The following is a 14,822-nucleotide window of genomic DNA, read 5'->3' on the forward strand; positions in this document are numbered from 1 at the left end:
CCAGAAATATCTATTGATGATACATTAGATGGATAGGTTTGAGGACCGACAGACCGTAGGTAAACAGACACACAGATGGACAGGTCTGTTTGTAAATCTCTTTACAACCAAAATTATTGATCAAACATTAAGATCTTCTCACAAAATACCTTTGTCTTCAAATAGCATATCATATATATATATTTATAAAGTATGAAGGAAATATAAGCATAGTGTTACCAAAGAGCTGGCTGGCATTTTCCCGCTGACAGTTACAACTAATGGCGCTTTCTCATTGGTTGTTGTGTCACCGAAGTGTCAACAAAAAAGTGTGAAGTTCAAAGCCAATGGGTTTGAGATTATGTATGAAATACCAGGCATTTAACTGCGAGTTTGGTTTAGTTTAAGGTACTAAATTCGAAATTCAGAGCATTACTATGGCAGCAAACAATTATTTACAATGTAAAGATAAAGTTGCCGTTGTTTGCACCGTTAGCTGGAAGCCGCCGGCTCAGCCGTCACCATGTTGAGAGTGGAAGGCGAGGATTGGATGCAATCTGTATGTGGCTATGCTGCAGGGTTTAAATGTTCAGTGCACACTGTGGTATGGGAATGTGTATGTGTGTGTGAGACAGTGTGTGAAAGAGTGGGTGACAAAGGGGGTCAGCATGACAAGTCTGTGTCTGTCATGAAGGCCTTGCAGACTTCCTGCCACAGCATTCAAAGTGGCCCTCTGTGTTCTCCATTATCACAGAGCCTCTCAGACTCAAGACAAGGAACCCCTGTTGGAACTGTACGCCTGGCCTCGCCTTCCCAACGTACATTTAGGATTTACACGCATACGTGAGAGAAAACGTCATGTCGCCAGTCGTCAGCGCGGCGCACAACTGTGGCGACCACTGTCACTTCCTTCCTGAGCACAGTTCATCTCTGTCTGCCCATCTAATCTGATCTCCAGCGTGTCGGCCCACTGTTGACACAACAGTTCCTCAACAGCTGTGCAGTAGCCTGTGTGAGCACTTGTCAGTTTCCCTCTCTGCTTCTCCTCACAACAAAGAGCAATGCCTCCAAATCCTCTCCTGAAAGTTTCTTGATATGTGCACTGTGATATGTTTGTGCCACAGTGCCTGTTGTACTTTGTGTCACTATGAACAGTTGTGAATATTTCTCAGCACCTCTGGCACACAGAGAAACCCACAAAATTACATCCGACTGGCCCTGAAAGTTGAAACTTGCTGTCTTGAGGTTGTGTGCCAGGACAAATCCTCCTCTGCCTCCAGCTCACAGCGGGTGGGCAGGAGTGCAGAGTACACAGAGCCTGGCCTCCAGCTGTGACAGCAGGCAGCGATACTGCCGAGGCAGCTGCCGACGCTAAGTGAACAATCACTGCTTGGCGGGGCTTGACTTGGACAGAGGGACGGAGTCTGACGCATTCAAAAGGCAGGAACTGCTGTTTTTTTCAGCGCTTCTTATGACAGTTCTCAGAGTAGTGAATGGTTGCTTTGTTAAACGGTAGGATCTATGACGTCTGTGGAGCAGTGTCCCTGAATGAGCTAATATCTAAAACAGGAGAATAGCCGGCTGGCTTTTCAAAATCTATTTTTTTTTTACCAACAATTCTACATCTGATGATGAAGCACAGGGCTGAATAGAAGTGTGGACATCATTTTCAGACTCAAATCATTTAACATGTCCACATTGACTCACTGTAAGACCTTGAATCAAAGAAAAACAATGTCTTGACTGCAACCGGTAGCTTCCTGGAGTCCGCTTCTTGCCTGACAGCCGTGCTTTAGAGGTGCTGGGAGGCTGATTTTGTTACCTTTGAGCTGAGCCAGGCTAGATGTGTTTTCCTGCTTCCAGTCTTTATGCTAAGCTAAGCTAAGCTAAGCTAAGCTAAGAGGCTGCTGCTTCCAGCAACTTATTTATCACAAAGACAAGTAGTGGTAAAAAAATCTTCCACCTAACTCTTCTGTTCTAATGTTCTAATTTAGAGTTCCACTCTCCATCCACCTGCCCTCATTTACATACGAATGGTTGAAAGGACCTCATTAAACAACTTCTGCAGACTATTTTAGGGGCTCCTTTTAAACCCCCAGCGGCTGACTCCTGGTTCATGTGCCTGACTTTGAAACCCAATAAGCCATTTCCATTGCTAATGCAAAAGGAGAAAGGGAGATTAGGGCTCCCTTCAAGACCTGCAGTGGTTTTAAGAGGCGGAGGAATATGGATATCAGGAGGTAGCAATACCTCAGCGAAACCATGGCCTGAGTCTGTACCTGTTTTGCGGAGAGGGAAGTCGTCTTTTGAGTCGTATGTGCCCAGCATCGGGTGGGTGTACGCTGACAATGCCGTTTGGGGAGGAGAGCTCTGGTCCAGAGAGCTGTGCTGGGTTTTTCTACAAAAAAGAAAAGAAATATATATATTTAATACATCAGTATTCATGTATTTGTTTTGCCAATCTCGCTGTTCCCACTGTATCTTACTTGATTTTCCATAGACCTCCGCAAGGTCAACACTTTAAAAGACGCAGCAGAGAAGACAACAATGTGGGTGGAGCGGAGAAAGAGACAAAGAGTAGAGAGAGGGGACCGAGACTGTGAGCTGAAAGCATCCTCTGCTCGTCTCTGTCACCACAAGACAGCAAAGAGGCCGAGGCCTAGTTTCCTTCTGAGAGGTGGGTGAAAAATGCACACAGACAGGGATGGAGAAGGGTTAGAAATGCAGAGCGAGAGGAGAGATGAGGCTCAAAGAGGGAAGAACTGAGGAGGAAGCAAACAGGTGGGGGAGTAAAGAAACGGGAGAAATGGGGATGGTGGTGACAGTGAAGGCAAACCGTTTTCCTCACACACTCTTTGGATCGTTTTATCATCTTCTGCCTCGGCAGAAATGTCTGACTGCTTAAAGCCTCTTCAAATATTTAAAGCGCATGAGAGGTGCCATTGTCTTTTCTCTCAGCCCACTTCAAACACACACACACACACACACACACACGCGCACACACACGCCTCAAAGAGAGCCAGCTGTCAATCACCCACTACAAACATCGGCAGACATAAAAGGCACGTTCCTTCAGCGTTTCCTCTGCAGTTTCAAGGCAACGGGCGAGGACTCAGAGAGACGCAAATGTTGATGCTGGCAACTTCTTACTGCAGGGGGACCAGGGATACCCACACAACACCGGAAGGGCTGCCTCGACTGCAAAAGCCACAATGATGACGGCCTTTTATGTCTTTTTTGTTTGGAGTGTGGATATTTGTTTTTTGCTGAGATAAGAAAGAGCAACAACTAAAAGGCTTATAAAACTACGAGAAAACAATACAGGCTGATAATGAAAGTTTTCATCTGTGTAGAATGTTTCTTCTTTTAAAGCAAAAAAACATAAAGTAGTATTTCAAGTTCATTAAAAGGTTACTATTAAAGAGAAACTAGGATATTGTGCATAATTTCCTTTAAAATGCAGCTTTTCTTTAATATTTGAAGTATATTATAAAGATATGAACTCAATTTACAAAGCCGAGCTCATGATTTGTTGATCAGGCTTTCTAAAAAAAAGTTTCAAAAAAAGAATTTTTAAATTTGACAACGATGCTCTCTACGGGAAGGATGCACATCTGTAATTCCGGGCGTAAATCGGAACTCTCACCTGAAATAAACCTGAATTTTGACCTAATATGGCATAAATTCTCCATTCCCAACCGGTTACATCCCAACCTCATGAGTGCTTCTGTAGCGGCGGGCTGCGACACTCACCCATACCAAAAGCGCGGGTCGCTGGGCAGACAGTGGTTAAGGCTCCGCTGAGCCAGCGCTTTCTTCTTGTTCAGGACAAACTCCTGAAGTCGCATCTTAACCTCGGTACTGGCGACTGCACCTGGCGGAGACAGAGAGATGCAGAGAGACGTGTGAGACTCAGTGACCAAAAGGAATGCACACTTTTAAATGTATCGCCACTTCCTTCAGCGCTGCATTTCTGCCTCTGCTGCACTGCGCCTCCTGTTCAACCTGTGACACGTAACGTGAAGATTATCACAACATCCATCCGATAATGGGTTCGTAACCTGCATGCGAAGAGCGTGGTCTTGCATCAGAGTTTCACTAGGAATTCCACAGAGGCGACAGTAGTGCTCTGTAACTCATGCAAGTTTCATTCAGCTCCCGGTCTCTCCTCAATTACCGCCCTCGTTTCACAGCTGCAAACAAATTGTCCAGGGAGGGAGAGGTGGATGAGTGAGTGAGGGAGAGAGACCGGGGAACGAAGTGAGAGCAATAAAGGCATGGGGGGGGGGGGGGGCAGAAATAGGTGTTTTGAGAATACAAGAAAACCCAGTAAAGACAGTGGGAGTGATAGCCGGTGACGTGTCGAGCTCAAGAGAGAAAGTGGTAAATACAGTATGTGAACGTGACAACAGCTAATATATGCTCACTAAATCACGGTGCAGCTGGAAGTGCTGACATCCCAATATGTTCACATTGCCACTGAAGGAAATTGGCTTTTATGAGACTGCCTTCTATGCGATTTATTGCAGTACTTAACAAAGCTTCCTCTGTTTACGAACCCAATGCTCTTTCCACAGACGTCTGGAGGCTATTGCCCAGCAGAGAATAGTTGGTGAAATGGGCTTCACTGACAGAAAGAAATCATGCTTCTACATGTGCGTCCACCGTTAAGAATATTGGAATGGATTTGTGCCGAAATGCTTGTTGAAATACCACATCGTAGCCTGACCATAAAAAACACATCACAGCATTTTACAGTCATACTAACAATGATCATAATAAAAAACACAGTTTTGATGACTGATTAACTTTCCTCAGTTAATCAGTCATCAACTAATGGGAACTTTGAAACTAGAAGCATCGGATTAAGGGTTTAAGAGAGTTATTTTCTCCTCATTAGCAGCCATTTCCAATTTAAAAATCACCTTTAACACATTTTTAGATCCCTTCAAGTTGTGTTTTATGTGGATACGAACACTGAGTAACATATGTAGTGAGGCAAGTTCCTATAATTTGCACCCCTCAAATGCAAGGCAATTCAAAGTGCTGAACGTGGCGTCTTGAGTCTTTCATCTCGCCTTCTGTGTATGCAGTATAAAACAATTACAGGAACGAGAAAAGCAATTAGCTCAAAGAACAGCCACACACACTTCCTCCTGCCAGAAAAAAAAAATGCAATTGTGTCAAAGCTCATTTGAGTATTAATGCTCGGACATTTTTACTTGTCACTTTGCAGCAGGACCAGCATCACCCACGACAGTAAAGGTACCATCAGTGCTCCCAACGATGAACAACAAAGAATGACTTTGGTTTTGGCCACTAGTGTTTTTACACACCAAATTAATTGCTGAGATCTGGGAATTTTGGCAATATTGAAATTTTGTCCGATGATGGAATAGATTTTATAGCAATCCCCAGCAGCATAGCAGAAGTCATTAGGAAAACAAAAAGGGAACTGTAAAATGATCACAATGGATTGACCATCACCGTTTTCAGATCTCCCTAATCCATCTATGACCTCCCCCTATTGGTAATGGTTGCGCACACACAGTTTTCCTATGCAATGAGGGATTATTACCAACATTCCTGGCACGCATTTGATTTAATGGCTGAATAAAGTGGTTCAGATAATCTGGCTGTTGGCTTGTTGACAACCAGTCGGATCAGATGACAGCTCGTGTTTCTGACTTTGTTGTAGAAACGTCATCGTGTTCCATGATCTCATTGGGCGGTTCGGTGAGTACAATGTTATCATGAAGGATAAATAAACCAAATGATCCTTTATTAAGAAACAAAAATGAATGGATGATGTCAGGGTACAGCTAATTTACTGGTGTAACCACATCGCTGTCATTTGGTTCCTCAAACAATATGACTCTAGGGAAGGAGAACAAATGTAAAGAAGAAGAAGGCATGTGTGCCACTTCAATGTCTTCCTCCTCTCGCCTCATCTTGTGCCTCTTATTCCGATATCCCCCCCCGTGTGGTGAATGTGCCAGGTCAGGCTGTTCTGACCACGGGGCCATGAGGACAGGTGCTGTGACAGAGGGGCCAAGTCTCTCTGACACCTGCCGTGATAATATGACACGGTGCTTCGGCACGGTTGGCCGCATTCAGGAGATGGAAAGGGACTATATGATCAAACATGACAGCTTTATTAAAAGCTCGTTCGTGACACTATTGAACCCCGGGGATGCCAATCCACTAACACTCATAACCGATCTCCTTCAGGTCACTACTACGATGTTCGGATGCCTTGTGTAACGAAGGTATAAGGCTTTGAAGTCGCTACTTACTCTCCTGGCCCCTCTCCTTGTTTTTGAGCTGTAGGAGTTTGTGCTCCCGCTGCTGCTTCTCCATCTCCTGCTCAAGACGCTGCTGCTCCATCTTCCTCTGGTGCTCCAACAGCTCCTGTTGGTGCTTGAGCGCCAGCAAGTCCTGTTGGTGCTGGTGGAGAGAGACACAAGACTAAAGGAGGAAGAAAAGTACAAGGAGACAGAGAAGAGTGGGTAAAGGACACTACAGAGGATGAGCAAACTCAGAAGACATTGTCTTTGACAAGGTGTAGCCACGGCCTAACTGTACAGAATCAACGATCTGAAAAGCTATTCTAACAAGGCCATGACATCACCACGCAGAGTCCAATACACTAAACGCTAACCAGCAGACTGAGCAGACTGGAGAATACACATCAGTTATTTTCGTACCCGATTGATCGTCCTCATTTGGCTGACTTTTTTAGCAAAGTGAATCGCGTCCAAAAGTCACACACACTACAAGGTTTATTGGGGCCAAGGTTTCCCATGGGGATGACTAAGCAGCCAAAATACTGCCACCAGATCAGATTGCACTCGCATCGCTCTAGTGTACAACATGCACATGCTTCCCTCCCTTGTCCTTCACGATGGTGCGTTTCTGCTGAGCGCAGTCCTACGGGTAGCTGTGTCCAAGGCGGGACTCCCTCCTCAACCACTCACCTTGACATGCTCCTGCAGCTGGACTTCGTGTTGTCGCGATAGCTGCTCGTGCTGCCTCTGGAACTCGGCGATCAGGAGCTGCCGCTGGAGCTGCTGCTTGTGTTTGAGGGTTACCAGCTCCTGCTGCAGCTGCTGCTCTGGCTGATCTGTGGGAGATTTTCCAAGACGTTAGGGCCTCTGGAGGCAGAGCTATACGTTCACGTTCCTCTTTGTTCGACCATTAAAGCTGATTCTGTATTGAATAGCCAGAGTACAACTTTTAACCACCAGACATGACAACCAGAGATAACGCCCACTTACTAATGACTGGCCCGCGGCCCTGCTCGGAGGACACGGGGCAGGCGGCAGAGACCGCCGGCGTAGGGTGGTGTTGGGGACCCAGGCCGAAGGGGGGCTGCTGGTGGTGATGGCGGTGGTGATGGTGGTGGGGGTGGTCCATTACGCGCAGGTCCATTGGAAGGATGGCTGTGGTGGTGGGGGGCACCTGCATGGGCAGCGCTGCCGAGCTCACGTCCACTGTTGGAGGAGGAGGAGGAGGAGGAGGAGGAGGAGGAGGAGGAGGAGGAGGAGGAGGAGGAGGAGATGGAGGAAACAAGCACATGAAGATGAGGTTTGTTTAGAAGATGTTTAGTACTTACAATGCAGATTTTCTAGACTTGGTTGCAAATCACAGTATGAAACCAAACCACAAAAATAACACACATGCATTATTTTGAGGGAGTTATTAAAGAAAATTCATGTAATTTCTTTTCTCAGAATATCTGGTAATTCAAGGTCCAAAACGTTTGATAGCAGCCAAATCCTCATGTCCTTTCTGCTCCAAATAAGACTCATGAACACTTGTTACATCAGCTGTCTGGGCACCGCAGCCTTGCACTCGGAATTACACTTTGTATTGGTTGTTCGCAAACTGGGGACTTAAGTTGACTTGTACACATTGGGTAAGAGCATTAGCAAAACACAAAAAAAAAAAAAAAGAACACACACAAACTGCGTCTGTGATTCAAACCACAGTGACAGCCTGAGCTGTGGAAGCCTACATCAAATACTCCCGACACACACACACACACACACACACACGGGTCGAATGATGAAACATGGCAGCAGAGCAAAAACAATCCCCCTGCAACATGAGTTTTGCCGCAGGGATTTGCTGACACGCATGCAGACTTACCGTGTGTGTGTGTGTGTGTGTGTGTGTGTGTGTGTGTGTGTGTGTGTGTGTGTGTGTGTGTGTGTGTGCGGAGTAAGCGGTGACGCTACATTTTGCTTACTGTAAGTGCACTGCTGACAGTGTGCTGCAAGTTTGTGCATCTTCTACAGAGACAGCGATGTGTGAGAGGATACCGATAACGCTCTGTATTTGTCACAGTGGGTATAGACAAACAAAAAGGTCACAGGTACGAGCCCGACAAATGTAAAATATCATTGAAAGCCCTCTTGCACAACACCTGCCTGATACAGAAATATAAACTGTTTGTGTCGCAGCCCTACTGTTACATTCAATCTGCAACATGAGTTCTGCTTTTGAAACATGGATACCGGGAGCGAGCGCGGGAAAAGCTAAATGCTGCGATTTTGCATCGACGTGGTTGACATGCGAAAAACGAGAACATGAGCAGTCAGATTATTTCTCCAAACAACAACAACACACCAGCTTACACACTAACAGTAGTAAGCCTTGACAACATGAGATCAGGGAAACAAGAAAAACGCTAACTAAATCTTTTCCTGTGTGGAATATGGAACTGTATGTAAACTGGACTCGCAATTAGAGATGAGGTTTTCTATGTGTCTGCTTCAGAAAGATAAACCAGCTAAAGTAAGGTAAACCAGTGCTCTTTTAGTTGTTATATTTATCTATAAAATACAAAAAAATTTCCAAAATAAATTCTCAATTTGTGCTTGATATCTGAGCTGAAGATCAAAACCTCTGGTGCATCGTTCTGTCTTCTCGGGTCGATGTCTGCTCCGCACGGAGAACCACCTTGCACCACACCGAGCCCTCTGCCAGTCATCAATACCCCCCCCCACCAACAAAAACAGTGGAGAGCGATTCCGGCCTATCACGGATGCCCCTGGCATCTCCAGTGACCAATGAGGTGGCGATGGAGTGGCAGTTACTTGCTGAGATAGCCAATGACATCTTTGGTACCGGGCAGGTTTTTTGCGTGCGGGAGGAAATTCAACACCGCCCAACGGGACAGCGGGGGAGAGAGGGAAGGGTGTGGCCCGGGCCAGACATGCTGGTGCTACACTTGTGCATGTGCGTGTGTGTGTGTGTGTGTAATTGTGTCGCTATACTTGTGAGGACTTGTTTGAAGGCTGGACATTAGAAGGAACTACTTTTTGTTTGAGAATGAGAGAATGAGGGTTTGATTTGAAGAGTCCAGAAGAATGCAGCTCATGTGCTGATAATCTGACCATACACTGTTCATGATGTTCATAAAAGCTCCTTTTATAAACATTTATTATGCAGTTTTATCCATTTCTTTAAAAAATAAAATAATCAAGGGTGAATGTCAGGCATGTACTGATGAGGAAGCTGTGTGTACATGAGTGAAGCTGTGTGTACATGTGTGTATTAAAATGATCCCTGGACCTCTGACCTGCAAAACAAACAAGCGTATAGAAAGATCGGCTCATTAGAAGATGCCTCTGTTTCACAGAGCGGTCTGTGCCGATCATCCGTGTTGTCCCAATAAAAGCCTTTCCCCACCTCTGCATACATGCATACATGTACACACACACACACACACACACACACACATGCCTGTCAACTGTTTGGCCACACATTTAATAAGCGGTAGGCCTCCAGGCCAAACAAACAACACCCTGTGTTGGGTCGGTGCACTTTAAACGGGGTGCCACTCTGCATTATTTGGGCCCATTGGGCGCCAGCTATCCCAGCATCAGACATGCATGGAGCATCGCCTCAATTAACGCCTTTTCTACTGTACATTTTCCCATGCGGACTCACGCCGGGGTGGCGGTGGTGGACTGACAGATCTGCTCCGGGAGGCCCCCGGACTTGGCCTCACACACACACACACTCTGGACCCACGTGCTATTGGTGTGCGGGTTCCCCCAGGCGCCTTCCTCTGTAAGCATGCCACAGGCATTAACAAAAGGCAGTTTGTTTTCACACACCCCTAAAACGGCAACATACAAGATGCGCACGTTCGGCTTCTACGCCTTCACACAGAACAGAATCCAAGCAGTTCGTTTTGGGGGGAAAATGGATGGCAAATGCGCATGAAGTAATCTATGATGGGTTTTACTACTAGCTAATATAAAGATATCAAACACTCACAAAGAGGGTGATGTGTAGGATCATGATTCATGAGACAAGCAGGTCGGAGGTAAAACTGAGCACCGTCTGTGATACGAGGTGCACTGAGCGCTCGTGCCAAAAAAGGTTACCAAAACGGTGTCACCTGATTTGAATAACCAACCTAAGCTGCTCCACTACACCCACCTAGATGCAAGCAGTTCTGACTGGAGTTGAATTTGTGAAATGGGCACAACAAACAGACAAAGTAGACCCGCGCTTAAGGGAAATGGAACTGCGTTTACAAAAAAAGTTTTGTTGTGTACTTTTGTATTGTGCCATATTGTGTTTCCATGTGCAGAATGATGTACACGTGTTTTTTTCCCCTCTGTGGCCCTCAGCGCTTGATCACTGGTCACATACAGACCAGTGATCAAGCGCTGAGGGCCACAGAGGGACAGAGATGGAGCGGGAGATGGAGGTGGTGGAATCACTTGTGTTCTATTCTAAGTCATTTTAATGGCCGGAGTGAATGTTTTACTTCTATAGTTTCATCCTTCCGGCTACTTTTATAAGACATTATGGGGCAAAACTGGGAAACCATTGGCTCAAAGGCTTGTAGAGTTGTTTCAGACAGTAAAACTGGTGCATGCTACGAGATGCGGAGTGTATACGACAAACATTCATCAAAACCTGCTGCTGTGATCGTTTTTTAAACTTAACTGTGTTTTCCACTGAACTGATATGTTACCCAATTCAGCCTCTGGTAATTTAAAGGCTGTTTGATGGCACATTAGGAAACACGCCTGTGTCACTTCTGACAGCTGACGTGGCTCCCCGGGATCACAGTGATCTCGTGGTGCGACAGAAACCACAGCAGCTCGCCGAATACCAGTCCTCAAGGAGGCAATGTTTACAATAAGCAGAGCTCCGTGAGCGGCGGCGGACGAACAGGGCGACACGCGGCACCCAGCAGGACGCGGGCACCTGTGAAGTAATTAGCCCGGCTTACACGGACGGCACTCTGTGATTGTGGCATGAGGTAATGGTGCTGAGCCAAACGGGAGGAGGAGGCATTTTAAGTGAAGTAAATCAATACAATATGTGTCAAGGTACACTTCTTCACATGAAAACTTAAAATGTCAGTAAATAGGAATCGTATTTTTCTCCGACAAGTGGATTTTTAAGAGTATGCATTATAGGCTCTAAATGTGCAGCAGCGAAAGGACCGTAGAAGCTATGAGGGACCATTAAAGATGAGGGGCGGAAGTGAGATAAACGCTGTTGATTTACAGACGGGAAATTGTGTTTACTTTGTGAAATCCCACGGAGTTGTGAGGTTTCCCCGCTGCAGGCACGGTGATGTGAAATCTGGCTGAACCCACCACAAAAAGGAAAAAAACGGCCCCAAAACACACGGCTGGTGAAATGTCAGCCTGTGCCTCCTCTTCTCCGTCCCCTGAACTGTTCATCCATCACTCTCTGTGCCCGTCTATCTCTGACTCTGCCCCTCCCTCCCTCCCTCCCTCCCTCCCCCCCCCCCTCCGCGATCAGGCTAAGATCACGGATCACACAGAGGGAGCTATTTATAGAGCAGGATTCCCAAGGGAGCTCCTCGCCCCACCGGGCATCTATGCACTCAGACAAAAAAGAAAAAAGACTCATGCATGTTTAGTCACAGTTCACGAGGAACTGAGTGCATGTGCTCATGTAAGATTCAAAAGTAGTCGAGACAGTGTGTGTGATTTAAAAAAAAATGTAAAAAACATGCACAAAAATACACACAATTTACAGCAGCGTAACGCTTGCAGATTAAGAATGAATAGTAATCGCTGATATAGTGTGGCCCTGGCCGAGAGCCCCCCCCCCCCCCCCCCCCGCACACAGGGAGGCAAACGCCATGGCGACCGGTGGGATTGTGGCCGGCGGTTGGCTGGACAGGGGGACGAGGGGGTGGGGCGGTAGATGGAGGGAGGACCAATGGTGGTGGGAGACCGATTTAAACGCATGGTCTGCGCGTGCAACTCAGCACTTCACCGTCGAGTCCGGGATGGGTGTGCGCGCATGTTGATGTATGTCATCGCATGTCCCTGGAGCGCTGTACAGCTTGTTGTGTTGTGTATGTCACCGCCTCTTTGTTTTCTTCATCCCTCTTCCTCTGAGGACGGCGCTCAAGGACCGACTCCACTGGGCGGGAGCGATCGAAAGCAACTAATCAAGTCATTTTAAAGAGAGAAGGGGATAAACAACACCTTAACCGGCATTGATCAAGTAGCCTGCACACTAGCTCTAGTGCTGACTAGCACTGTGATGTGAACAGACATACAGGACAGAGGGACAAGGGGCCACATGGTCGCACTGCATGCGCACTGGCCAAGAACCAAAACTGCAAACAAGACTCTTGTTATCAAATGATGCGAGAAAAAGAAAATGTAATCCAGCACGGAAATATAATCCACTTTTGATCAGAAGATACAACTGGTTTATATCATTTCAAGTCATTTTGCATTCCTCCAAGAGCTGAGCAATAGACTAATGAAATATGTTCCGCAAAACTGATTTTTGTATTGAACCACAAACCACAAACTTTCATGCATAATTTCACACACACACACACACACACACACACACACACACACACACACCACAGAGAGAAAGAGAGACAGAGGGAAAGAGAGACAGAGAGAAAGAGAGACAGAGAGACAGACAGAGGCATAAACACAAACACATGCATGTGCACAATGGGCTTTGGGGAGGAACAGCCACCGCCATCTGCTCCATTCACTTAAAGGCAGCGCTGAGTGGTGCTGAGCAGGACTCTCCATACATCACTACCATTCAATAAACACTGCCACTACTCAAAGCTGCACGCCCACGCAGCGAACCAACGCACAGACATACGCTCTTCTCCTCAAGTGAGCACACAGACACAGAGAAACACACACACACACACACACACACACACACACACACACACACACACGCACGCCAACACGGGCTAAATGAGTTTATATAAACACATGCACGTCTCGGCACACACACACCAACTAAACATAATACAACAATTGTAAATGTACGATTAATCAGCACCCACATGAACACTAAATAAACTCTTTACACACCAAAAAAACAAATACACACTGATATTAAAAAACCTGAGTAAACTAAATGTCAAAGAACCACACACTCTATCCTAAACAAACAGTGACCCATGCACAACAACAAGAGCTCTCTTACCCATCGGTTGTGCCGTGCTGTCCGGTTGTTGTGGGTTTGTGCGAGGGTGTGTGTGTGTGTGTGTGGTGTACAGTATTTTGAGAGAGAGAGAGAGAGAGAGAGAGAGAGAGAGAGAGAGAGAGAGAGAGAGAGAAAGTGTGTGTTTGTAGCCAAAAGGGCTCCTCTGAACGGAGCAGTAAAGTCCACTGAACAGCGCGAGAATACAGCAGACCAACCTGGAATTTCTGTAGCGAGAACGGACCTCTCTCCCTTCCCCTGTCTGTTCACACCCTCCGTCTCCCACTCTATCGCTTCTCTGCGTTTGCTCTCGCTGATGTTCTTCGCTCTGCCCTCCGGCTGCCACTCTCTCTCTCTCACTCACTCTCTCTCCCTCCCTCGGCTCCTCTGGTCCCCTCCCACTCTCTCTCTCCCCCTCTAGCTCTCCCAGTGACATCAGAGGGCAGTCTCAGGCATGTTGAGCATTTTATGAGAGAGTCTCTCTCTCTCTCTCTCTCTCTCTCTGCCAAACTGATAGACCAGCGGAGAGAGAGAGAGAGAGAGAGAGAGAGAGAGAGGGCGTCAGATTGTGATCACATTCTCATTTGACTAGACAAACTGTGCTTTTATGAACCACCTCTGCATTTTCTTTTTTCTTTTTATGAAACTGAACAGAAGCTCAATGCTGTTGTTGCTCACATTTCTCGATGTGTGTCACTTGTTGCTCACACTCTCACACATTTCTGGATCGTCTCCACGTAAAACCCTCCTACACAGCGACAGAACAGACAGGTTGACTTGATGATAATGGCTGCTGCTGCTGCTGCTGCTGCTGCTGCTGCTGCTGCTGCTGCTGCTTGAAACAGCAACCGGAACACTTTACGATCACTGAGGACACGGCTCGTGCTCGAGGGGAAAAAGCTGGGAATGACGTGATCATAAAATAAATATCTAGGGAACTTAATATTTAGAAAATCAAAAATATAAAAGCAAAACTTGATTTTTTGGACTGGAGAAGTGACTTGATGGTGTTTGGCTGATGTTGCAAGTTACATTTTACCCAAAAGTCCTCTCAAACGCAGGAGTGACAACCAACCGCGCTTGAAAGTTGTTTTCTACTCCTCTCCACTGTGCTAGAGGCTCTGAACAAAATGAAGTCATTAAGTCATTAAATTAAAAATTATCTCCTTGATTCGCCACTATAAAACTTTATCGAGCTATTTGTCTGAATGAACCCAGACGATCTGATTGGAGTATGTAAATGGTGTGCTCAACACCGAACATAACCAAAAAAAGCTACAGGCTCAGGAAAGGGAAGAGACTTCAGAATGAGTGGCTGAATTCACACCAAATCAAGCGTTGCGCGAAAACGCCAGATCTCC

The 14,822-nt window shown here is 46.3% G+C and overlaps 1 protein-coding gene across 3 annotated transcripts in view; it reads right to left on the reverse strand.

Annotated features, from left to right (window-relative positions):
- hdac4 (histone deacetylase 4) overlaps positions 1-14,822 on the reverse strand; it is a 108,486-nt gene that overhangs the window by 44,094 nt on the left and 49,570 nt on the right. For 2 of the 3 annotated variants that reach the window (XM_079169897.1, XM_079169896.1), the window contains exons 4-8: positions 7,257-7,472; positions 6,957-7,102; positions 6,276-6,447; positions 3,733-3,853; positions 2,259-2,377 (exon numbers count right to left, since the gene is read on the reverse strand). In XM_079169897.1, the coding sequence (XP_079026023.1) occupies positions 2,259-2,377; positions 3,733-3,853; positions 6,276-6,447; positions 6,957-7,102; positions 7,257-7,472 (774 nt within the window). Of the gene's footprint in view, positions 1-2,258; positions 2,378-3,732; positions 3,854-6,275; positions 6,448-6,956; positions 7,103-7,256; positions 7,473-13,679; positions 13,794-14,822 lie in introns of those variants that run through there. The other variant, XM_079169898.1, reaches the window with a different exon arrangement.

The sequence above is a fragment of the Pholis gunnellus genome (genome assembly GCF_910591455.1).
Source record: "Pholis gunnellus genome assembly, chromosome: 12".
Lineage (NCBI taxonomy): Eukaryota > Metazoa > Chordata > Actinopteri > Perciformes > Pholidae > Pholis > Pholis gunnellus.